At 37.5% G+C, this 25,169-nt stretch overlaps 1 protein-coding gene across 1 annotated transcript in view; it reads right to left on the bottom strand.

Annotated features, from left to right (window-relative positions):
* Positions 1-25,169, bottom strand: part of ADAMTS18 (ADAM metallopeptidase with thrombospondin type 1 motif 18) — a 190,268-nt gene that overhangs the window by 122,151 nt on the left and 42,948 nt on the right. Inside the window, exons 4-5 of the mRNA XM_074203596.1 lie at positions 3,300-3,582; positions 491-684 (exon numbers count right to left, since the gene is read on the bottom strand). Of these exons, the coding sequence (XP_074059697.1) occupies positions 491-684; positions 3,300-3,582 (477 nt within the window). The remainder of the gene's footprint in view (positions 1-490; positions 685-3,299; positions 3,583-25,169) is intronic.

The following is a 25,169-nucleotide window of genomic DNA, read 5'->3' as shown; positions in this document are numbered from 1 at the left end:
TTGACTATTGGAGAAGATGGGGGAATTAGGTCAGTTTGGATATTTCTTTCTAAGTCAGGAAGGAAGGAAGGAATGAAGGAAAAAAGGAAGGAAGTAGAAGCAGGTGAGGGGAGGGCAGAGAAATGGAGGGGAAGGAAAGGAAGGGAAGAAATGGGGGAAGAGGGAAGGAGGTAAGAATGAGAGAGAGAGAAAAAAAAACAATGTTTAAGTATTTATTGAGGAACAAGGCAGTGTGATGGGCACTTTACAAATATTATCTCAATTGATCCTCACAGTGACTTTGGGAGGGAGATGCTATATTATGCCCATTTTACAGCCACAGAAACTGAGGTAGACATCAGATAAGTGACTTAGTCAAGGTCACTCAGCTAGTAAATGTCTGAGGCTAGATTTGAAGTCACATCTTCCTGAGTCCATACAGTGTTTGATTCCCTATACCATTCAGCATCCAGAGGTTGAAGGTTTGGTGTCAGTCTATGTTGGGACTTACCATGTTCATTACAGTTAGGATGTATGTGGTCACATTTTCTTTGCCATGTTTTTCCACCATTTTCTTATCAGCCACAACAAGAGTCTCCACATTGAGGCCTCTCTGGGATTTCCCAGCAGACCTTCTAAGCCGTCCAGTGCTGATGTATTCATCCACCCTTACATAGTTATCATCTGTGGGAGGTTTAGGGGCATCTGCAAAGAGAAAGAGTCACTTTGGCAGAGGATCTGGAGGGGGCCCATTTCCAAAGGACAGAGGGACAGCTGTAGGAAGACTTAAACCTGATGGCCACCATCATAAGCTGCTGAATGACCAACTATAAAAATTCTTCCTAACTCAGAAAGAAAAAAAACAACATGATTGAGACAACTTGAGACAGCAAAATAAGTCAAGAATTAGACTTTTAAATGCATAAAGTAAAATATAGAATTACAGAAGAAACTGATTATAATGAAATACAATTGTCCAAAAAACTTTTTTTTAACCAACTTCATGGACCCCAAGTTAAGAACTGGTATTCTCCAAAGATCTGTTCTTGGTCCTCTACTCTTGTTTTTTTTCCTTTGGTACTCTCCCTTGGTGATCTAGCATAAATCTAGACCTAGTATTGTAGGGTGTGAAGAAAGGAGTCTTAGACAGAGTAATTGCCTTCAAAATCTGCCTCTGATGTTTCCCCCAACATGGCTTTGAGCAAATCTCATAACTGCCCTGATTCTCAGTTTCTTCATATGTAAAATGAGGGGGTAGATGTGATGACTTTTAAAGTTACTTCCAATTTAAGATTTATTATCCTATAACCCAATGCAGATAATTCCTAAATCTCTGTCTCTGGTCTTTACCTTTCTTTTCTGAACTATAGAACCAAATCTCTAGTGGCCTGTAAGCTATCTCCACTTGGATTTCCTTCAAATACCTTAAATTCAGCAGAGTTATCTTTACCCCTAAACTTGCTCCTCCTTCTACTTGTATAGTTCCAACAATAAGTATCCAGTCTCCCATATTTAGTCATTTGACTTTAATCCTGATTCTTTCTTCATCCTTGACTCTCATTTGCAATTATTTATTAATCAATTAGTAAAATCCAGTCAATTCTTTTTCTCCACAATAGCTTTTTCCAGCTGTCCCTTCCATATTTGTCTAGACTATTTTAATAGACTTTTCACATGTTTTCTCACTTTTCTTTTCTCCAGTCCATCCTTTAGAGCACTATCTGGATATTCTTTCTTACATATTGATTTGGTCATGTCTTCCTTTGCTCAAAAATCTTCAATACTCCCTATTGTCTACAGAATAAAGTTCAAACTTTGCTTAGCATTCAATCCTTTCATAATCTGACATCACTTAATCTTCTCCATCTTATTTCATATTATAACTTTCCATGATCTCTAAATTTCAGGCAAACTGGATCCATAATCATACCCTTAACTTTGTAAGGCATTCATGCCTATACCCATATTGCTTCCCTTGTCCCCTTTTTTTTCCTCTTGTTGAATTGCCTCTCATTTATTAAAGCCCAATTCAAACATAATTTTCTCTAGAAAGACTTTTCTCATTCCAGTGACTAGGAACAGCCTGGTTCCTCCAATATCAACTTTGACTAATATCACTATGATGATCCTTATCATACAATGTAAACTGGGGTTATTTGGTTTTGAGTTGTATTCCAACAGTAGAGCATAATAAGCTCCATGAGGTTGGAGGCCATGCTTTATCTGTACTATATCTCTCCCTCAATTGCCAGTACAAGACCCTGCACAAGATGTTCAATAAATTGACTTACTGTAAATACAAAGGCATTCAAAGCCTATCATGACTTGCCTCTTATTACCTTTCAATCTTCTTCCACTTTACTCCCCACTCTAATCCAGTGATACTAGTCTCCTGGCTATTCCATAAATAAGACCCTCCTCTCAGCACCAGGCATTTTCTCTCACTTTCCCCCAGGCCTGAGATGTCCTCTCTCCTTGACTCTACCTCCTGTCTTCTTTTAAGTTCCAGCTAAAATCTGATCTTTTACAGGAATCCTTTCCCAGTCTCTCTTAATTCTAGTGATTTCCCTCTTTGAATTATTCTTTTTGATACTATAGTTGAACTATCTCTTGATTTCTTGCCTCCCCCCCCAATAGATGACATGTTCCTTTTTATAGAAGGGACTGTCTTTGTTCTCTTGTATTCCACAGGGCTTAGCACAGGGACTGGCAGATAGCAGACAGTTATTGACTGCTTAAATACTAGACTTGAAATATCTGAAGATAATAAACATGACTCCACTAAGTTTTCTTACAATTTTGTCCAACATACTCATTTTACAAATTGGGAAACTGAGGCACAGAGGAGAAACAACTTGTCCAAGATCATATTTGTTCCAAAATAATAATAATAATAATAATAATGATAATAAAGAAGAAGAAATGATCACCCAGATTTTACCTAAGGCAGTAAGGCCTTCAGCCTTTCCCCTCAGAGCACTAAAAGCACTTTGTTTTGAATTTCTCTGATGCAACTAATTATGTAACATTTTATATCATCAAATCTGTGTTTGTGTTTTATTTTCTTGCTAGATCATAAGTTTCTGATACAAGGACTATGGATTGGCTTTATCTAAACTTTTTATCTGCCTGAGGCGTGACCTGGTGCTTTTCACCCAGTAGATGCTTGATAAATGTTTGTTATTCACTTGTATTTGCTGTATTTCCTTCCCATTTTAAACAAGCAGCCCCACTCCCAGTCAGGTCAGCACCCTGTCTGCTGCTAAGCAAACACAGACTCGCCGGTTAAAACTAGAACAAGAGAATGTTCCCTTACATACATTTCTTGCGCCTTCCACAAAAGTGTTGCTTTTGCCACCTTCCATGCCCAGAAGACTTCTCCAGGCCTGGAGCCCCCTGTGGGCTGTGACTTCGGGCAGGGCCAGGCAAGGGTCCACTGAATCCAGGGAAGACCTGATACCGCTGGATCGTCTCCTCTGCTGTTCTTTTGTACAGGACGTGAGGATGGTGGCCTGTGGGGGAGGTATAGTTGTGCTCCTGGGCTAGCAGCACTGGCAGTGGAGATATGAGGAACTCGCTTTCCTGTGTCCTGATCAAACCTGACTAAAAAAAAAATGATAATTCTTTACCATGTCACTTATACATAAATGCATCGTCGCACTTGTCCCAGTCAACTTCAATCTAAACCGACCAAATCTTTTTTGTTAAATGCCCCTCACGTACATCATTCATTCAACCAATATTTAAGCATTTGCTAAATTCTATTTTGCATTTTGTTTCTGTGGGGACAGTTGCAATAATGACACACATGTGCAAACTTGTATTTTTTATTAGACCTGTGATTTCATTGGTATGGGAAAACTTCTGGTAGGTAAACTCCCCTTTTCCAATTCAGATCATCAACTTATTTACAGAGATACTAGGTTAAGTCACCTGTCCAGGGTTACAGTGTAAATAGATATCTAAGGGGAAACTGCAGCCTAAGTTTTCTTGGACCCTGAGCCCTGCTCTCTACTTAAAAATCTTCAGTTCCAATGTGACCTCACTTACTTGCTGTATGACCTTAGACAAGTCATTTTAAAAAAACCTCTTGTTTTATTTTTCATGAGGTTTCTCTATTTTTGTGGGGGAAGGGGGGATTATGTTTACTTTTACAATAAGACTATTGTAGTAAAGTATAAATAATTTTAAAATGCTTTAAAATATAATTGGGAAATTTTTAGAAAATACATAAAAACACAATAGAATATAAAACAACAACAACAACAAAAAAAAATCTCTCTGTGCCTCAGTTTCCCCATATGTAAAATGGATACAATAATAAAACCTGCCTTTCAGAACTATTTTAAGGATCAAATGAGACAATATTGTTAAAAGTACTTTTGCAAACCTAAAAGTTCTTTAGAAATGCTGGCCATTCTTGTCAAGTGTTTACTTATTATGTGCTAAGCTTTAAGACTCCTTATTACCTTTGATAACAATACTAATAAAAATAATAATGATGATAAAAGCTTTCCTTTATATATTGTTTTATTTTATATATACAAATGTATATGACTACGAAAAGCTTGCCCCTCTGCTTGCTCCCTTATCCAAGATAGCAAGAGAAAGAGATTAGAGAAGTCCACCTGACTTCAGATCCAAGTTTCTTTCCATTATACATATTACTTCTTCCACACCTGCCAGGAGGTATAACGATGACAGTGCTGAGCCACAACAATTATGTCTTTGTTTGTTTGATTATTATTGTCTATCAACCAGTGTTCTAAGTCAATGTTCCCTGGGGAAACAGGCACAAAGAATGAAGTAATCCTCAATTGTAATGATGATAACAAAGCTAGTTTTATGGTGCTGGAAAAGTCTGAAAAGGCCAGATCCTGGATATGCAAGAAAGAGGGTGATTCTAGATTGAAAACTGGGTGTGTCAGTTCCATTAAAAAATTGGGTGATCTCAGATCATGCTTGAGACTGTGAAATCTTACCACAGAAGCATAGAATTCTACAATGAGGAATTTAGAAGGATTTGAAAGATCATAAGAGTATAATCTTCACAACTAGGTTCAGAAAGAAGTTATTGGCCCCATTCTTGTGATAAGTTGGTGGCAAAACTAGGATTCAAACCCAGGACCCCTTTTCTTCAACCCCGGAGTGCTTTCCATTTCACCACACTGTCTTTCTCTACCCATTCTCTATTAATCATTTGTATTAGACCAGGGTTATAGGCAGGGTATGCTGTTAAAGCAATAACTACCAAAGCTTCTGTGACACAGTTTTAAGGTTAATCTGCATTATTAACACTTTCTTAAGCCTAGACAATCAACAAAGCAATCAGTCAAGCCCCAGTTGGTAGCATTTGCTAATTGTAAATGCTCAAACTGAAAAGTTTAAACACATTACTGAGTTCAGGAGAGGCAGCAACAAAGAGTGGAAAGACCAGGAGTCTGGAGATTTGAGCTTGGACACTATCCACCTGTGTGTCCATGAGTAAGTCCCTCCTTCCTCTTTGGACTCCAGCTTCCTCTTTGGCAAAGTGAAGGGGATTGAATGCAATATAGACTGTGATTCCTCAGAGGCATGGATAGACTTTGATAGCTAGAAGTGATAGTGGAAAGCAGCTTCACCTCTCTGTTTATCCAATGAGGAAACTACCTTTCTTTGTATCCTCCTGTTCCTGAAATATCATCATAAACGCTTTTTTACTTTACTTGAGGAAACCGAGACTCCTAGAAAGAAAAGTTACTTGACCAAGATCCTAAGACTACCAAGGGGCAGCACAGAGGTCCTCTGTCTTCCAATCTGGTGCACCCTAAGATCCCTTCTAGCTCATATTCTATGACATTTCGAAACAGGCTATCATGGAGGTTTATTGAATTTGGAAATTTATTGAGAAAAACCTTATACATTCTAGGCTGATATTCCAGACCTGAAAAATAACACATTAATGAAATCACTCCCAGATGTCTGAGTCCCTAGTTAAAAACAGAAGGGTGATCACTAATTCTTTCCATACTGGATGGTCTCACTTAACCCCAGAGCTTCTCGGTTTTTCTCCAGGATAGGGCTATAGCTTTTGAAGTGGCTTCCACTCTTCAATCTACTGCCCTTTGTCCGCTTCAAACTACCCTTCCAAACTACCCCCAATCCTTCCACCTCCACCTCAGGTCCTTATAACTTTAATTCTGTAATCATTTGTAGTCTTTAAAAGTTAAATGAAAGAGTAAAGCCAAGAAGGGGGGTTCTGCTGGTGTACTCTTTCTTAGTGAAATCTAAGTATAGATTTTTTGATTGAGAGGAGAAGGTAAAGGCTGGGGAGGGAGGAGAGGGAGAAGAGGGACAGTAAAGAGTCTCTTTGACCCTTCTCACCATTGTTGGTGAGAGGATTAAGCTGAAGAAAGGCATTTAGTATCTCTTGATAGAGTTTAAGGGTCCTTAGAGATCATCTCATCCAGTTATCTCATTTTACAGAGGAAGAAACTGAGGTCAAGGGAAAGAAATATGGAGAGCAGATAAATGAACTGAGATCTGTTCTGAGTGGTTCTAAGAGTAATGCATTCAGTAGAGAACAATGTAAGGTCCAGCTTCACTACTATAAGAAGATGCCACTGGAATTCAATTTGACAGACAATTTAGTGTCTACATGATAGAGCACATTTAAGATCTGAAGGTCTTAGTGGATTACCAAATCAATATGAGTTAATGGTGTACTATATTGGACAAAAAAAAGTAAATGTGATCTTTGGCTACATTTGAAGCAAAAATAAGTGTTCAGAAGAAGATATATTTAGTTTACTATCCTGTCTTGTTTAAACCACAGCTGGAAAAAGTTGACTATTTCTGGGCTCCACACTTCAAAAAAAGGCATCAACAAAATGGGAATAAAGAGACTCAAAACTATTACCAGTTAAAATAACTGGAGATGTTTAGCTTAGAAAAAGGAAAACTTAGGAAGGGCATGATAGAATTTGAAGGACTAATTAGATGAAAAATTTTATTAAGCTCTTACTCTGGGTCAAGGACTGACCCAGTATATGCAAATACAAATCTACACCTGCCTTCAAGAAGCTTACATTATTAGAGAGGAAAACAAAACCTAAAGGGGACTGGAAATCAAGGGATACCTACAGGCTGATGGGGAGTTGGGAGCAGTCCAGAGAGTGAGTTGATCCAGGAGTGATGTGAGTTACACAGCACCTCAAGAAATATAGATGTTAGAGAGGCACGAATATGGAATCATTCACTTTGTTGTGAAGATGATATTTGTCCTTTGTTCTTGAAGACCATGACATCAGGGAAGTGATGCCATGACACACATGGGAATTAGATTTGAATGAGGGGGTCTGTGCTAAGTCACTAATCGCACTTTCTCCTCCAGAGTCATCTGGGTCCAGTGGCCAGATATGAATCAGAATAACTGGGTTTGGTCCTGGATGTGAGGCAATCAGGGTTAAGTGATTTGCCCAAGGTCACACTACTAGTAACTATCACACATCTGAGGCTGTATTTGAACTCAAGTCCTTCTGACTCCAGACTGGTGCTTTATCTACTGAGTCATGTAGCTGTCCATATTTGATGTAAGACTATTGTGAGAAAGGGTAAGTTTTGTACTATTTCATCCCAGAGAGCAGAACTAGACATTACTCAGGAAAATTAGGCAGTAATAATCAAGACATTTATATAATGTTGGCAATGTTCCATTTATTGTGCTAAGAACTTTACATTATTTCATTTGTTACAACAACCCTGGAAGATAGAAGGATGAGAGAGCTAGAGAGAGCCAGGACAAAGACCCCCCTCCCCCACAGAGAAAAAATCTCTTTGGTACCAATTCAATTCAAAATAATAATTCAATTTAGTATATTTCAACAAACATTTATTAAGCCCCTATGGTGTCCCAGGAGTTACTCTATGACACTTGGAGTACAAAGATAAAAATGAAAGATTCCTTGTCCTAAAGTGACTTAAATTCTATACAAACTTGTCTAGACTCAGTCAAATACAGTTTTCAGTCTCTATCACAGACAAGCCCTTAGGACATTCCCTCCCTAGGATTTATTTTTGTTTGACCTGAAATATCCACTAGTGTTCTGTACTTCTCCAGATCTCAACTACCACCTATCTTACCTGAAGTCCTTACCCAGGATCAGCTCCATTTAGGTCCCATTGAGTCAGATTTTTCCTGCAGCTACCAGGCCCCAGATCACCACAAAATTCTAAGAGGCTTACAAAAGACTTATTCATACTTCAAGGAGCCATAATTTCATCAATCAATAGGCAATTAAATCCCTAAAACATGATGAGTGCTACATTAAGTGATTCGTGTACAAAAACAAAAGCTATGTGACTATTCTTTCTACTACCAAAGACTCCAGACCCTCCATATATCCTAGAAAACAGTTCTGGCTATAACCAGATATCATTTCTATTAAAATGACCATACCTCCAGCACTGAGACCACCTGCACTGAGCTAAGCTAGTCCAGGTGGCAGAAACATTTTCTATAGTTAGGTCCACACCTTAAGCCTTGTCTGCTTGGTAGGACTTACCCAAACCTATCCTTCATTGACTCAGACCCAGTATACTCAGTCACCTCAATATCCTAAGGAGGTATCAAGGAAGAACTTAGTGGAGGGGACATAACTCATAACATAAATGAATACTCAGGTTTCATACAGTATGGGCTTTCACAGCATTCGGAATATACTCAGAGACAAAATTTGTGTTGTTCCTTGTACAGCAACTTCAGCTCCAAATCGATGTGTTTTCCCTGTCAACCATGGCTGGAATTCTCTCTGCTCACCTCTACCATCTGGCTTTCCTGGTCTCCTTCAAGACTCGGCCCCAATCCCATCTTTGACAGGAGGCCTTTCCCATTTACAATGGTCATTCCTGGCATAAGAATTGACTCAGTAAAAGGACGTTAATGGAGAGTTTAATGTTTCTATTTACCTAAAATAAGCACAATATGAGGGACTCGAACAGGGCATAAACCTGAGGGATATATAATTAATGAAAGCAGTACTGTGGCCATGGGAATTCCAGAAAGATACAAGTCAAGGTTGCAAGTTAGCTAAACAATCCTAAAACACCATAGCTGCTTATTCAATCCTATTATCAGTAATTAAACCCTTATTATTTTCGATGAGGAAAGCAGCAGAGTGGATAGGGTAATGAGTCTAGAATCAGGTAGAATCATCTTTATAATTCAAACCTGTCCTCAGACACTAACCGTGTGATCCTAGGCAAGTCACTTAATCTTGTTTACCTCAGTTTCCTCATCTGTAAAATGAACTAAAAAAGGAAATGTCAAACCATTCCAATATCTTTGTCAAGAAAACCAGAAACAGGGGTCATGAATAGTCAGATATAATTGAAAATGACTAAACAATTCATTAGACACTGTACAAGATGTTGGAAAAACAAAGACAGAAATAAAACATTTGTCTTCCTTAATTTTACAGTCTCTTGGAAAGATACAAAAGGTATATAGGTATGTGAACAAAAAAGATGCACAAAGCAAAGAAAAAGCAATGGGGGTGAGAGCAGGAAGAAAACACTAAAAAATGGGTAGAAAATGATGCAGGAGAGGACTATCTCATGTATCACAGAACAGGAAGTATGTCTCCCCCTTTCTCCTGCCTTGGCCACCATGTGAAGAGTTTGGGAGTTCTACAGAGTCGTGCAATAGAGAGTAAGTCCTGGGGTCAGTCATCCCAGGTCACACCCTTCACCACCCTCCCAGATGGAGGAAGCAGGTGATTTGAGGTAATTCATTGCATTGACCCCACAAGGGTATATAAGGGTGTCAGAGTAGGAAAGGGACTGGGGTATGAGTGGTTTAACAGATATATAAACCAACTATTATTTCGGAGGTGTTTAGTGGGTACAAGAATGTTACCTTGTGTGAAAGAAGTATTAGATGGGAGCTAATGAAGTGAGGCCATGCGAGATTTGAGAAAGACCTGAAAAGGTTGGAGATACAAAGGCAGCATGGTCTGTATTTGATCCTGGGTCTTCAGCCTTTGTATCATTATTGTGGTGGTGGTGGTTGGGGGAAGGTAGGTGTTCACTGTTGATGTGAAAAGGGCCTAAGGCATGTCTGAACAACAAGCAAGAATACCATCTAGCTGTGAACAGATTCTGTTCAATCTTGTATACCTAAATGAAATTATCTGAGCCTTTTAAAGGTGTTCATTGCTACAGCAAAGAGCTCAGGAGCGTTCATCATTCTTTTTTCTTTTAAATGAATTTTATTTTTTCTCCAATAACATATGAAAATTTTAACATTTATTTTTATAAGATTTTGAGTTCCAAATTTTTCTCTCTCTCTTACTTCTACCTATCTTCTCCCCCCTCTTCTGAAAATAGTGGGATATAGTTGATATAGTTTATACATGTGCTATTATGTAAAGCATATTTCCATATTAGTCTCAGGTGTGGAAGACGAAATAGATTAAAAGGAAAAAATAGAATTAACAACAATTAAAGATGAGACAAAGAAAATTATCAGAAATTATTTTGTTCATTTATATGTCAAAAAATTGATAAACTGGACATATATTTATAAAAGTATAAGATATTTAGATTAACAGAATACAAAATAGATAATTTGAATAACTAATTTCATAAAAAGAAATTGAATGAATGAAAAGAAAAGAAAATGAACAAACCCATAAATGAGGTCTAAAAAGAAATCCTTTAGTGCTAGATAGATTTACAAATGAATTCTACCAAATATTCAGATAATTCTAGTATCTCATATATTATTATTTTTTTAGGTTTTTTTTGCAAGGCAAATGGGGCCAAGTGGCTTGCCCAAGGCCACATGGCTAGGCAATCACTAAGTGTCTGAGGCTGGACCCAAACCCAGGCATTCCTGACTCCAGGGCCGGTGCCCTATCCACTGTGCCACCCAGCTGCCCTCTCATATATTATTTGCAACAATAATCTTACCAATCTAATTCTATGACACAAATATGGTCATAATACCTAAACCAGGAAAGGACAACACAGAGAAAGAAATTAGAGACCATTATCCCTAATGAATTACAATGAAAAAACATTAAATAATATATTATCATATCTTCTACTTTTCCTACTTCTTTCATTCTGTCTTAATCTCAGAATGGGTTCTGAGATAGATCCAGTTAAGAAAAGCTCTTAAATTAGTTACTGAAAATTCCAATAAGATAGAAACTGTTTTGTTTTGTCTTTGCAGTTCTAATGCCTAGGACAGTTCATGATAGATATAGAAACTGTTAAACAAATACATCTTGAATTAACAAAGGAAGAAATAAGAAATTCAAAAATATGTAATTAGTTATTTCTCCTTCCCTTTCGGTTACCCAAGAGTCACTTCTCTACATTTTTTCCTCTTGGCCCTTCAGATTTTTATGATTTCAAAGGAAGCTGAAGTATGTCATTTGGGATAAAGGTGAGAGTCATGATCAGCTAAAGGGTAATGTGTGCTTAACTGCACTGTCAATTGCTAACCACAAGTAACAAATTGGGGGATGCCAGGATTTAATGAAAACCAGCCTTTCAATAAACTTCAGCTGGGAGCATATAAACAGCCTTCCTCCCTGGATTACTGCAGTCTGTAGGGATGGGCCCAGCTATTAACAGTCCTTTCCACATGTTGGCATGCAAGGATGAAGGGACCGAAAGTGCCCCAAAGAATCACAGGCCATAAAATATCAGGGCTGGAAGGCATCTTCAAACCCAGGAAATAAAATGTAAGAACTGGAAGAGACATTAAAACATAGGCATGAAATGCCAGACCTGGAAGGGGCCTTAGGGCTCATATAACCAACCAGCTCATTTTATAAATGAAAAATCTGAGACCTAGAGGAAAGGAAGTGACTTATCCAAGTACACATAGTCAAACAGTAACAGACTTAGGATTCCTACTCCTATATTCCTTTCATTTGATCGCAAATATTTGGAATACTAACAATGAACCACATAGTAGTCAAATCAATCAATAATTATAGGAAAAACACTGAGTCACATTACTTTGATAATTTAATTCTTTTGAAATTCAATTCAATAAATGCTAATTAAACTGCTAGTGATTATGCAGTGCTGAGGCTAAGGAAGATTCAGTTTAGATAAAAAAAGGTCCCTTTAGAGCTCAAGGTCTCCTAGGGGATAAGACAAAATCCATAATACATATTGCACGATTTAGACACACACACACACACATACACACACACATACATGCAAAATTATGTCTATGTGATGTCTGAAGGAATCAGGAGGTCAACTTCATATAATGAGGGATACAGTGTTATTTGAGGGGAATATATGACATAAAGCTGGAAAAGCAAGTCAGTGTCAGCCTGGGAGAGACTCTGAATGCCAAACAAAGAAGCCTGAACTTTATTGAGCATAACAATAGTAAGGAGGAGGAGGAGGAGGGAGGATAAGTAGGAGAAGAAAAGTGGAAGTAGGATTAAAATAGAAGGAACAGATGACAGACATGTTGAGAACACATAAGAGTTGACAGAACCCTTAGCTATAAATACAAATTAAGGGAAAAGAAGAAGCAGAAGAAGGCAGGAGAAAGGGGGAGACATCCTTCCTGTTCTGTGATGCATGAGATAGTCCTTTCCTGCATCATTTTCTACCCATTTTTTAGTGTTTTCTTCCTGCTCCCACCCCCATTGCTTTTTCTTTGCTTTATGCATCTTTTTTTGTTCACATACCTATATACCTTTTGTATCTTTCCAAGAGACTGTAAAATTAAGGAAGTTAAGAAGTTAAAGAAGTTAAGAAGCAAAGATTTTAACATGGGAGGTTTGAGTTAATGGTGTCATAACAAAGAAAAAAGGAAAAAGTTATGTAGCATGAGTGAAAGATAAGAAATGGACAGCCTGAGTTTACCATTGCTACTCTACGAATATGAAAGGAACAGTCCAAAGACTAACTGAATTCAGAACTGAAAGAGGCTTCAGAAAGCATCTTACTCTACAAATGTAAAAACTGAGGCATAGAAAGAAGGGACTGACTTAAGATCATCGAGGAAATAAGCTATAGATTCAGGTACTGGGATTCTGTCTCCAAATTCTCTTCCACTTATACTAGGGTACTTTACTTAACACCTTCTCAATTAAGCATTTTCTGGTCATTACAATCAAAAGTGATCTCTAGAGACAGTTGGTGGACCAAGTGCTGGACTTACGGTTAAGAAGACCTGAGTTCAAATTTAATCTCAGACACTTACTGGCTAGTCTGGTCAAGTCACTCCACCTCTGTTTGTCTCAGTTACCTCTTCTGCAATACCAGGATAATAACAGCAACGACCTCCTGAGATTGTTGTAAGGATCAAATACAATGATTGCCACAATGCCTGGTATACAATAGGAGCTATATAAATGCTTATTCCCTTCTCCTCCGTTCCTTCTCTGTATCATACTAAATTGTATGGTTTGTATCACATCTATCCCTTCCAATGCATTGCAAATCCCTTGAGGACAAGACCTGTTGTTTTCCCTCTTTGCATTTCTAGCATCACAGCAGGTGGCCTGAAAACATGCATGAAGTTTGGAAGCAGGTGAGCTGCTGTGTGTCACCACCTAACTGCATATAAGAATGACTTAAAAGACCTCATTGAGGGACATGCATGATTGTGAAAGGAGGCTGAGGGCAGCTAGGTGGTGCAGTGGATAGAGCACCAGCCCTGGAGTCAGGAGGACCTGGGTTCAAATCCGGTCTCAGACACTTAATAATTACCTAGCTGTGTGGCCTTGGGCAAGTCACTTAACCCCATTGCCTTGCAAAAAAATAAATAAAATAAAATAAAAAAAAGAAAGGAGGCTGACCTTTCACAAAATTCACGAGAGGAGCAGATAGTCTGAAGGATGTACTGGTATTTATGAAATGCCTGGAGAACCCAAAGGAGACCTTTACCATGCTGGTCAGATTCTCTAGAGAAGAGGGTTTCTTTACTACATTGTATGTCATGAACTTCTCTGGCAGTCTGATGAGGCCTATGGATCTCTTCTCTGAATAATGCTTTTAGGTTCATAAAATAAAATACATAAAATTACAAAGGAAATCAATTATGGTGAAATACAGTTATCAAAAAAAATGTTTAAGTTCATAGAGCTTAGATTAAGAACTCTAGCTCTGGAGGATATATGAAAAGAGACAAAAACTAGACTGAATAGAAAGATATGAAAATTTGTTTTTACATTTTTTTCTTTCTCATAGTTTTTTCCTCCTCTTAGTTCCATTTTTTCTTTCACAACATAACTAATATGGAAATATGTTAAACACAATTGTACATGTACAATCTTTATCAGATTGTTTTGCTTCCATGGGGAAGAAGGAGGGGAAGGGAAGTTGGTAGAAAAATGTGGAGCTTAGGGGGCAGCTAGGTGATGCAGTGAATAAAGCACCAGCCCTGGAGTCAGGAAGATCTGAGATCAAATCTAGCTCCAGACACATAATACATACTTAGCTGTGTGATCCTGAGCAAGTCATTTAACCCTATTGCCTTGTAAAAAAAAAACTTGGCACTCAAAAATTTGCAAAAGGATCTTTGCATGCAATTGGAAAAAATAAATAAATAAAAGAGAGAAAAAAAAAGAAAAATATGGAAGGTCTGAAATCTACATGTGTGGAGAAAATGCATCACACAGATGCCCACACACTTGAGATAATGGATTCATTAAGGCACTATTCCCAGTTAATAAGTGTCTTAGGCTGGATTTGAACCCAGGTCTTCCTGACTCCAAACCCAGTACTTTATATACTACATCACTTAGTTAAAGAACATACCCTATCCCAAGAAGAGTTATTTTTACTCCAGATAGGTCTAATTGTCAGAAAATTTTGCCTTACTACAAACTTCAGTCTACCCCTCTACAACTTCTAAGATTGTTGAGGATAAGATTAACATCTCTTTCAGATGATTAACTTCAAATACTTGGAGAAATCATCTCCACCACTACCCCCAAATCCTTCCTTTACTAAACTAAACATTTTCAGTTCCTTCACATGCTTCCTCAGGTGGCATAATATCCAGACAAGGATAGTGTATCCTAGGCATCCCATTCTACACATTCTCTAGCAAGCAATGCTCAAGATATGCTCTGACTAAAGTTAAGCCTTCAACCCAGTAAGTATCTATTAAATAATGAATGAATGGAATTGAACTCAGATTAAACGAGCCAAATTAAAATAAGTATCACAGCACCCAGAGAAATATTCAAATTTAGCAGAAGAGCATTAACTCCTGGTGATATCTGTTCATCCCACTGCATCATGGTGAGTATACTGGGTAGATGGTAGTTTTATGGAAAGTCAAAAACAACAATCATACAAAATAAAACTGTATCTTTTTGTCAGAGGAAAGACACAAAGGAGATGACAGATCTAATGAAGTTCTGATATCAATTACTCCAGAAAGATTCATCTCTATCATCATCTCTTCTTAGAAGTGGGCACTTAATGAATAATTACTGATAAAGCTAAAAGTTTTGGGACCACCTTTTAACCATAATTATCCCCATGTCATTTTGAGAATTCTGTCACCATCCAAAAACATAAGTTGTGAATATACTGGAAACAAAATAAATACCTATCAAGGAGAGAAAGTTTAAACAAATGGTGATACATGAATATAATGGAATATTAGTGGGCTATAAGTAACTATGCATATGATGAATACTGATATGCAGGGGAGATTTCAATGAAGCAGTCAAGAAAGTAGAACCAGAATATACTTCATTATATACATCATTTTAATAATTATAATTATATATGTATGTTTATATCAGGCTTTTTCCAGAATATTGGTTAGTTTAGCTGGATTGATTTTTTTCATCTTTTTTGTTTTTTTAATAGCTCTCTGGAAGGGAAAGGGACATGTTTTGGAAGTACAGATAATATAAAAAAATACATTAATAAAGCTGTATTTTCAAAGAGACATGTGTTTTGGGTTGTTTTCGAAGCTGTGTTAGGTTGTATCAGACTACTTCCTCTCTCCTGCCCAGAACCTGGGCCAGTTAGCATGTATTTGTTAAGTAGACACCTGGAGCTAGAACAGAGACACAGAACCAGGGGTTACAGATGTGATAAGGTAAGTCACCACAAGATTCCATTCATTCTGTAATCACACTACAGGACAGAAAGGTTGACTGTATTTATTAAAAAAAAAATCTGTATATGTGTTTGTGTCTTTCTTTTGTGTTTTGTGTGCATGTGTGTGCGTGTGTGTGCGTGTGTGTGCGTGTGTGTGTGTGTGTGTGTGTGTGTGTGTTGTGTGTGTGGCCAAGCCAGAAATGAAAAGCAAGTCACGAGCACCCCATCCAACACTCTCCATTATGGCTTCACCAAGATAAATCATAGATGCTTAGAGTTGGAAGGGACCCCAGAGATCATAGGATATAGTTCTGGAAAGAACTTTCAAGACAGAGATCATCCAGTCTGTCCTCATTTTATTAATGAAGAAACTGAGGGCCACAGGCATTAAGTGATTTGACCTAGGTCATACAGATAATGACTCGGCAAAGTCAAAATTTGAATCCAGGTCCTCTTATTCCTCATTCAGTTCTCCTTTTACAGCAACATACTGTCTTTTGACTCAATTGCTACCTAAAAGTTTGTATGAACACCAATTGAATTCAAAGACAAGTATTTACTGTGAATCATTTATATGGGAGAAATAATATTCTCTTCTGAATGAAAGAAGCATGAGCATTGTCTTAAAAAGGAGAGAGTTATTTGCATAGAACAAAGGCTTTGAGGGGACATACACTTATAGCTATTTCTCTATATTCCTACAATTTTTCGATAGTTTTGAGGTTCACAAAGTGCTCTCTTCTCAATAGCTCTATGAAGCAGAATATGCAAGGGCAGTTCTCATCTATTGAAGAAACTAAGGCCGGAGAGGTAAAGTGTCTAATCTATTGATTGTCACACAATAAAATGTCAAAAGAGAGATTTGATCCAAAGTCTTAAAGCTAAGATCAATGATTTTTCTATTATATTACAATAGTCAAAACCTAAACAAGAATCCTCACTACACCATTGCTAGCTTAGATGACCCATTGTGGAGCACCAACTACCTCCTGAGGTACCTAATTCTGTTTTTGTATTTAGTCATTTTTCAGTCATGTCTGACTCTTTGTGACTCCATTTGGGGTTTTCCTGGTAAAGATACTGAATTGCTTTGCCAAATGGCTTTGCCATTTTCTTCTCCACCAACTGAGGCAAATAGAGTTAAGTGACTTGCTCAGGGTCACTCAACTAGTAAGATCTGAGGTCAAACTAGAACTCGTATCTTTCTGACTCCAGACCCAGAGTTCTATGGCATCACCCGAATTCTATTTTTAGACAGGTCTAATTGTTAGAAAGCTGTAGGTCAGGCAGAAAAGGTCCTCCCTGAAATTTCAACTCATTTAATTTGAATTAAATTATTCAAACTATATTCAAAATATTCAAATATTCCAAGCCCAAGATCCTTCTTCCATACACATCACCACCAAAAAAATTTGAATTCAGCTATCATAATTTCTTTTCTCCCTACTAAACAGTGCATTAATAGATTTTTATGCAGCATGATGACCTTCAGTCTTCTTCCCATCCTGTCCATCTTCTAGTTTTGTCAATATTTCCTACAATGTGGCACCCAGAACTGGACTCCAGATGTCATGGATCTGGCCAGTGGATTGCCAGACTTACTCATTCTGGACACTAGGGTCCATCACTCTGGAAGTTATTTCATAGAAGAAAAGAGGCACTTTGATTTGTAACCTCTCACTTCTCCACAGCTCTTTGCCATACTAATGAGGCCTTGCCTCCACATCTGACTTAGACTAAATTCAGAGGCTGGAATCAGTGGGAGCAACTGTTGATTTATTTGTTTTAATACAACTAACACAGATATTTTTAAAAAGGAAATTCTAGGAGCTATGCCTACATTAGAAAAACAGAATAACATAGTAACATAGATACATACATACAGTAGAGATAGAGAGAAAAAGATAGATGATGGATGGATAGGTAGATAGATAGATAGATAGATAGATAGATAGATAGATAGATAGATAGAAGTAGATAGATAAATAGTAGCTTAAGGTAATAGCTTTCTTCAAAACAACCACTTGATTGTGTAGTATTATTGTGAAGTATTATCCTAATTTTGCAGATGAGTAAACTGAGGGTCAGAGAGAGGTAGGTGGAATAACTGGCAAGCCAGGAATACTCAGATGCTCCATACTCATCTAGATGATTACTTAATTTCCTAGATAATTTTAGCTTTCCAAATCACTTTTCTCCTACAGAGAGAAATATGGTCTGGGTTGTTGGGCCTGAAGGAGCTCTGGTGCCTCCTGCTTGAGGCATCCCCCTCTCTACTCATATACAATTAGACAAGAAGATCACACCTTTAATGATGATAATAGCAGTATTGAACATTGCTAAAGAACTTTTAAGGTTTGCAAAGTGCTATCTATATATTATCTTATTTGAGACTCACAAGAACCCAATGAAGTAGCAGTATTTACTATTCCCATTTTAAAGGAAACTGAGGCAGACAGGGATTAGGATACTTGCCCAGGATCACAAAGATATTAAGTGAATGAGGCAAGGTTTGAACTCGGGTCCTCCAGACTCTAAATCCAATGTTCTTGCCCCTGTTTCTGAGGGTCAGTTGGAGCCAGCAGGGGTCTAAAAGGAACAAAGGCTTTGAGGGGACAAAAATAATTAATTAATTGATTGATTAAAAAAAGAAGCCACAGAGAAATAAGAGATGGTATTATGATTGATAGGCCAGGCAGATATCATCCCTGAACTAGAGAGTGGAAAAGAAAGTGAGTTGTTTGTATTTAATTAAATAGTAACTCCCTGCCTGACTCAACTGAGGAAAACATAAATATAATAAGGCTTTTAGGCTAATGTATATTCTCTTAACTTGTTAATATGGAACTTAGGGGTTGAAGGAACCCATGACCCTCATTTCTAAGGTCATTTTGAAGTTTTCTGAGCTTTGGTTATAGGAACAGCTTTGCTAGTTCCCCTACAACATAAGAGAGAGCAGCAACTTTCTCACTAGACTTTGGGCCCTTGCCATCTAATGTTAATGATTATATCTGAGTCTGCTGTAAACAACAGGTCAAGCCCAAATTGTTTTAAAAGGTTGTCAAAAACAGAAGGTGGCCCAGGCCACCCTTGTTCTATGAGAAATTGTATTGCAAAATTCTATATGATGCCAAGATCTCCTGACTGCCAATAAGAGCTAGTCAGAGCTATGAGAGATCTTAGTACATAGGAAAAAATAATGCAAGACCTAGAAGGGACCTTAGAACACAGAATATAGAATATCAGAGCTGGAAAAGATTTTGATGATATTTGTCCTTCATTCTGGAAGAAGACCATGACATCAGGGAGGTGATGCCATGACAAGCACATGCATTGGATTTGAGTGAGGGAGGCTGTGCTAAGTCATCAGTCTCACTTTCTTCTCCAGAGTCATCTGAGTCAAGTGGTTAGAAATGAATTGGGATGACCAGAGATTATCCTGAATGGGAGGTAATCAGGATTAAATAACTTGCCCAAGGTCACACAGCTAGAAAGTCAAGTGTCTGAGTCTGGATTCAAACTTCTGGCTTCCTGAACACAAGGCTAGTGTTCTATCCACTGCATCACCTAGCTTCAAGGGATTTTAGCACCTAGAACATAGACTGGTAGACCTGGAAGTGACCTTAGAACATAGAATATAAAATGATCAAAGCTAGAAGGGACTTTATCACCTAGAACATAGAATTTTAGACTCTAAATAAAAATATAGCATTACCATAAAATTGAGGGTGGGGGTTTCTTTTCTTTAATGGATTTTCCACTTAATATAAGTATTCCTTTAAATGGCAGTTTTCTTGTATCGCTAAATGATGCTTATTTATAAGTAAATAGTTATTGGACAAAGAGGGAAGGAGAAAAGGAAAGAAGTCTATGGTTATGGTGTGTTCCTCCAGCCAGTTGTTAAATTTTCATGTAAATATTTATACCTAACAAATCAGAAAATGCTATAAATTGGGGCTTGCTTTGTTTTGATAATTGTCTATTTTTAGTATTTTAGTAATACACTTTAAAAGCTAATGAAGAAAATCTTAATCATGCAGTTCAAGCTTAAAAGAATGTTGGGAATTTTTCAGAAAGTCAGTTGTTAAAACATTTATCAGCACATCCTTGGTGGTTGAGTCAATCTGAAATTGTGATAATATGTATGTGATATTATGATTATGGCAGTATATATGAAATTGTACACATATGTAAGTATATAAATGAAATTATAGTGTATATATATATGTATATATATATATATATATATAGTGATTGATATATAAAGTAAATGCAAGATAGAATGGAGGAAGGTATTATCAGCTGCAGAGAGTAGGTTAGAAATCCTAAGAGGTAAAGGTGAGGAGAGAGTGCATTTTCATAAATGATCTGCCCAAAGACATGGATATAATAAATAAAATGTCACTTATAAAGAATGACAAGGCTGACAGTATGGTTGAACCATAGAATAATGAAGATGATTAATGTTTAATAAACCAAAAAAGATAGGATGCCAGTTTGTAAAAGAATTTAAATGAAAAACAAAGGAGATTGAATTTACTCTGAGACATAACAATAATAACAACGCATTACTTATTACGTTCCAGACACTGCTGAGCACTTTACAATTATCTCATTTTATTCTTAAAACAACCCTAAAAGAAAGTTACTATTATTTATTCCATTTTACAGAGAGAAACTGATAGGGAGCAAACCTGTGACAAACCATTCAAAATAGTTGATTATAATGTAGTTTGAGAAGAAGGGCATCAGCTACAAGTTCTGGCCCATGAATGTGATGGAGTACTATTCTTCTGTAGGAAATCATGAGAGGTTGAACTTCAGAAAAGCCTGGAAAGATTTGCATATGAACTGATGCTGAGTGAAGTGAGCAGGACCAGGAGAATACTGTACACATCATCAACAACAGAATTGTGAGATGATCAACTATGAATGATGTAACTCCTTTCAGAAGTTCATCTATCAAGGACAATTCTGAGAGACTTGTCATAGAAAATGCCATCCACATCCTGGGGGGAAAACAATTATGGAATCCGAATGCAGAACAAAGCATACTATATTCATTTTTTAAAATTTCTTTTATGCTTTTTCTTTCTTTCTTTCTCATGGTTTTCCCCCTTAGTTCTAATTCTTTTTTTATGATATGACTAATATGTATATATGTTAAACATGATTGTACATGGACAATTTATAACAGATTATTGGATGCCTTGGGGTTGGGGGAGGGAACAGAGGGTGGTGGAAAATCTGGAACTCAAAAGCTTGCAAAAGGATGAATGTTGAAAACTATCTTTGCATGTAATTGGGAAAGAACTAAAATGATAAATTTTTTAAGAAGAAGGGTATCAATTGTTGGGAAAATCTAGAAATGCCTCATGCAGAAGATGGTGCTCAGTTGAGCTGTATGCTTCCAGAAAGGAATGTGTTGACAATTCTTCTTCCATTGTGTTCAGAGCTTGATTTGGGGGGTGGTTCTGAAGGGGCAATCTATGAAGAATGGAGACCTCATTATGTTAGCATGACCTTGGGGGCCCAAACTTCCAGAAGAACAATTTAAAACATAATGTATAGTATTTATTATAAAGGATTTCTTGACATGGAAATTTTTTGCTTTATATTTTGAATTATCTCTTCTGCTGGGCACATGGTGATGTTTTATTTTTCTTTTGTTATTTTGTATTTAAATTTAAAATAAAAAATATTAACTGTGGTGCTGTGAGTATACATGAATGGACTGATTTTCTGGGGAGGGAAATGAGACTCACCATATTGATAACAAGATCTTTCTGCATTTGTCCCTATCTTCAATTATAAAACACACTCCATGTTTAATGCCTTACAGAGGAACTAAAAACTCTTTGTTAGAGAGCAAAATGAGTATCCTATACTGATGGGTAAGCCTAGGTATGAAGGTATGAACCATGGAGATTACTCCTAGAAGGTCCCTAAGATTGGACCCAGCAGAGTCTGATACAGCAAAATGGTGGTAAAATTACTTGACTTTGAGTCATTGGACTTGGGTTTGAATCTCAGTCCTCTGAGACCCATGTAATTTTGGACAAGTCACTTTGCTCTCAGTGGACCTCAGTTTTATCATCTGCAAAATGAAGAGGTTGTGCTAGATGATCTCTAAGTTCCCTTCTAATTTTAACTTCTATAATATTGGCATTTGTGGAAAGACATAGATGTGAATCGCCCCAAAGAGAAGGTGCATGTGGCAAGACTGCTATATACTAGAAGGGTGTACCCAAGTCCATGGTCTCAGAGAGCCATCAGGATTTAAATACCATCCCCCTTAGCTCTACCTCACTCATGTCCTACCTAGAATCAGAGAATTCTGGTCTGACAACATTCCAGTCAAGCTAATATTATCATTTCTATACGATATGTGGGGGGAAACTGAATGGTTAAGTGAGAGGCTGAATTTGTCATGAAAGAAAATTTTAAAAATCAGCAAAATAATACAACTGCATGGCTTCCAGCCTCCCAGATTAAAACCAGATCATAGACTTTCTCCCCCCCCCCCCCAAATGATCAGACTTCAGCAGAAAATCATTTGACAGTAACTATTTCCAGACAGGCCCATGAGTTATATGCCAGATTCACATGATCAGAGTAATTTTTGTAGGAAGTTGTTATCAGAGCCAGACAGTCAAAATCATTCTACATTAAAACCACAGGAAATGTTCAAAGGTAAAATTATAACATGAAAACAGGTGCATGGGGGTGGTGAGTTCCCTATCACTAATGGTATAAATAGAAACTGAAGGAATATTTGCTTGGGATGTTGTTACCAAGGGAGGTCAAGATTCATGCAGTGGCCAGTTGAGTTGGCCTTTGAGATTTGGTGGTTCTGTTATTTCTATTGTCAGACAAAAGACTGAGAAGGGGAAAAAAAAGAGAATTTCAGCATGGCAGTGGAAATTAAACTCATGGGGGAAAAGGGTGAGAAAATGGAAATGACTTGTTAAGAAGAAAACAATCAGGGTTATAGAGATCTAGAGAATTTTAAGTGCAATGTTACTTTGGGGGAGCCTCAGACTAAAAGATATCCCAGACTTCAAGCCAATTTCTACACCAGTACATAGCACCATTTAACCATATTCTCTAAGGCTCAATTTCCTCATCTATAAAATAAGGATAATAACTTCCTGTGTGGTTGTGAGGAAAGAACTTTGTAAGCTACAAGGACCAAATATAAATGTGAACTACTACTACAATTATTATTATTACTACCACCTATCGTATTAATTTTACTTTCACTCTTTGACAGAGTCTGGCACATAGAAATCTTTTAAATGTTTTAATCTATCTAATTCTCTCTGAACCTTTCACCACAATTAGGCATTCCCAAAACAGAAATGAGGAAACAAGGAGCTCAGGAACCCATGATTCATATACAGTATATGAAACAGTGTATGACTCTAATCGTGTAGTCTTTTATTTAATACAGCTCATTCTTGTTGTTGAGTTGCTTCTGTCGTGTCTGATTCTATATGATCCCATTTGGGACTTTCTTGGCAAAGATACTGGAGTGGTTTGCCATTTTCTTATCCAGCTCATTTTACTGATGAGGAACTGGGGCAAACAGGGTTAAATGACTTACCCAGGGTCACACAGTCTAGGGCCAGATTTGAGTTCAGGCCAATGAGTCTTCTTAATTTCACTCAGTATTCCACCTACTATGCCACCCAACTACTCCAAGACACTTACAGTTTCCCCATTTACAGCTGAAACCATGTCTTATGACTCCATTCCTCAAAGCAGCTATCTCTTGCTCTCTAATCTCAATGCAAACATGATCAGAAATTTCTCTTCCTCTTAGTCAGTAGTTTTTCTTCCACATTTTCTCAACAACTGCTTCCAAGACAGTCTCTTAGCTTCCAACTGAACCAACATCAGCTCTGAGATTATAGCCTGATACTTCAAAATACCAAGAGGATATAATAACATGCCACCTTATCCATGCCTTCATACCCTATGCAACTTATCCATGCCTTCCTACAAAGTGTCTACCTAACAGGCCGAAGACCTGATCCCAGGTCTTCTAACATTCCATGGGGACCTCCAGTCCTATTGGCCTTTGCTCTTGCTGTGTGACCATGTGAGTTCCCTTTCTAATCATAAAATTTCCTAGGTAATAGCTTGCATATTACTTGTTATATATGAGGAAGATCCAGGGAAAGAGAGAGATAGAGATAAGAGATAAGACAGAGATAAGAGACTGTTGTAGACAAAGAGACAGTCAAGATGAAGAGATAAAGAGAAATCTATTTCAACAGACTGTCCATTTGGTTACATATCCTAAGTAATAGATGTTCTGATGTTTTGATAGTTAACCCTATCTGCTTTGAGTTGATCATGGATCAAACTGATTAGATTCTCTAGCATTATGGAGCACAATGTCAATAGCTAACAAAAGCATCAGATATTTACCATTCTAATCCTTTCCCAAACATTTGCTATTTTCTTCCAAATTGCCCTTATCACAAATGACCATATACTGCTAGTCCTCTCTTCCTGACCAATGTGGCCCCTAGACAAAGAGGTCCTATCTCACAAGGGATAGGAGAGTGCTGCCTATATCAATAAATTAATTATCCTAAGACTCTACATTACTAGTAGAGGCAGGAGCAAATATAGTATACATACACCCTGGGAACTAAAGGCCTTTGTCTGACTCCAAGTAACTGATTCTCTTCTTTCTTCCAAATCTCCATCATCCTGAGCCCAGACTCTTGAGTTCAATGATAAAGGATTTCATGTGGAAAGTAGGACCTCTGGCTTGCCCCCAGAAAGGTTGTCAATACTGTGACACCTGTTTACTCCTGGTAGCCATCAATAATTAGGGCTAAGACTCAATTATCTGTTTCTGTATCCTTCCATCCCCCATTCTTAGGACCCTGGACTATGATCAGTGAGTTTTCATTTTATTCTGCCCAAGAACAAGTCACAAAATACTTCCTAGACATTTCTGAACTTTGTCTCCCTCTATCTCTCAACACTCCTTCCATTCCCTTTCCAATTCTAACTCCCCTTTATTTTTTTATCTCCTCTATTAGAATATAAGCTCTGAGTCCAGTGACCATCTTACTCACTTGTAT

Source organism: Macrotis lagotis, chromosome 1 (assembly GCF_037893015.1).
Source record: "Macrotis lagotis isolate mMagLag1 chromosome 1, bilby.v1.9.chrom.fasta, whole genome shotgun sequence".
In the NCBI taxonomy this organism is placed as follows: Eukaryota; Metazoa; Chordata; class Mammalia; order Peramelemorphia; family Peramelidae; genus Macrotis; species Macrotis lagotis.
Note: the sequence above shows the minus strand (reverse complement) of the source record. Positions and strands in the feature narration are given on the sequence as shown.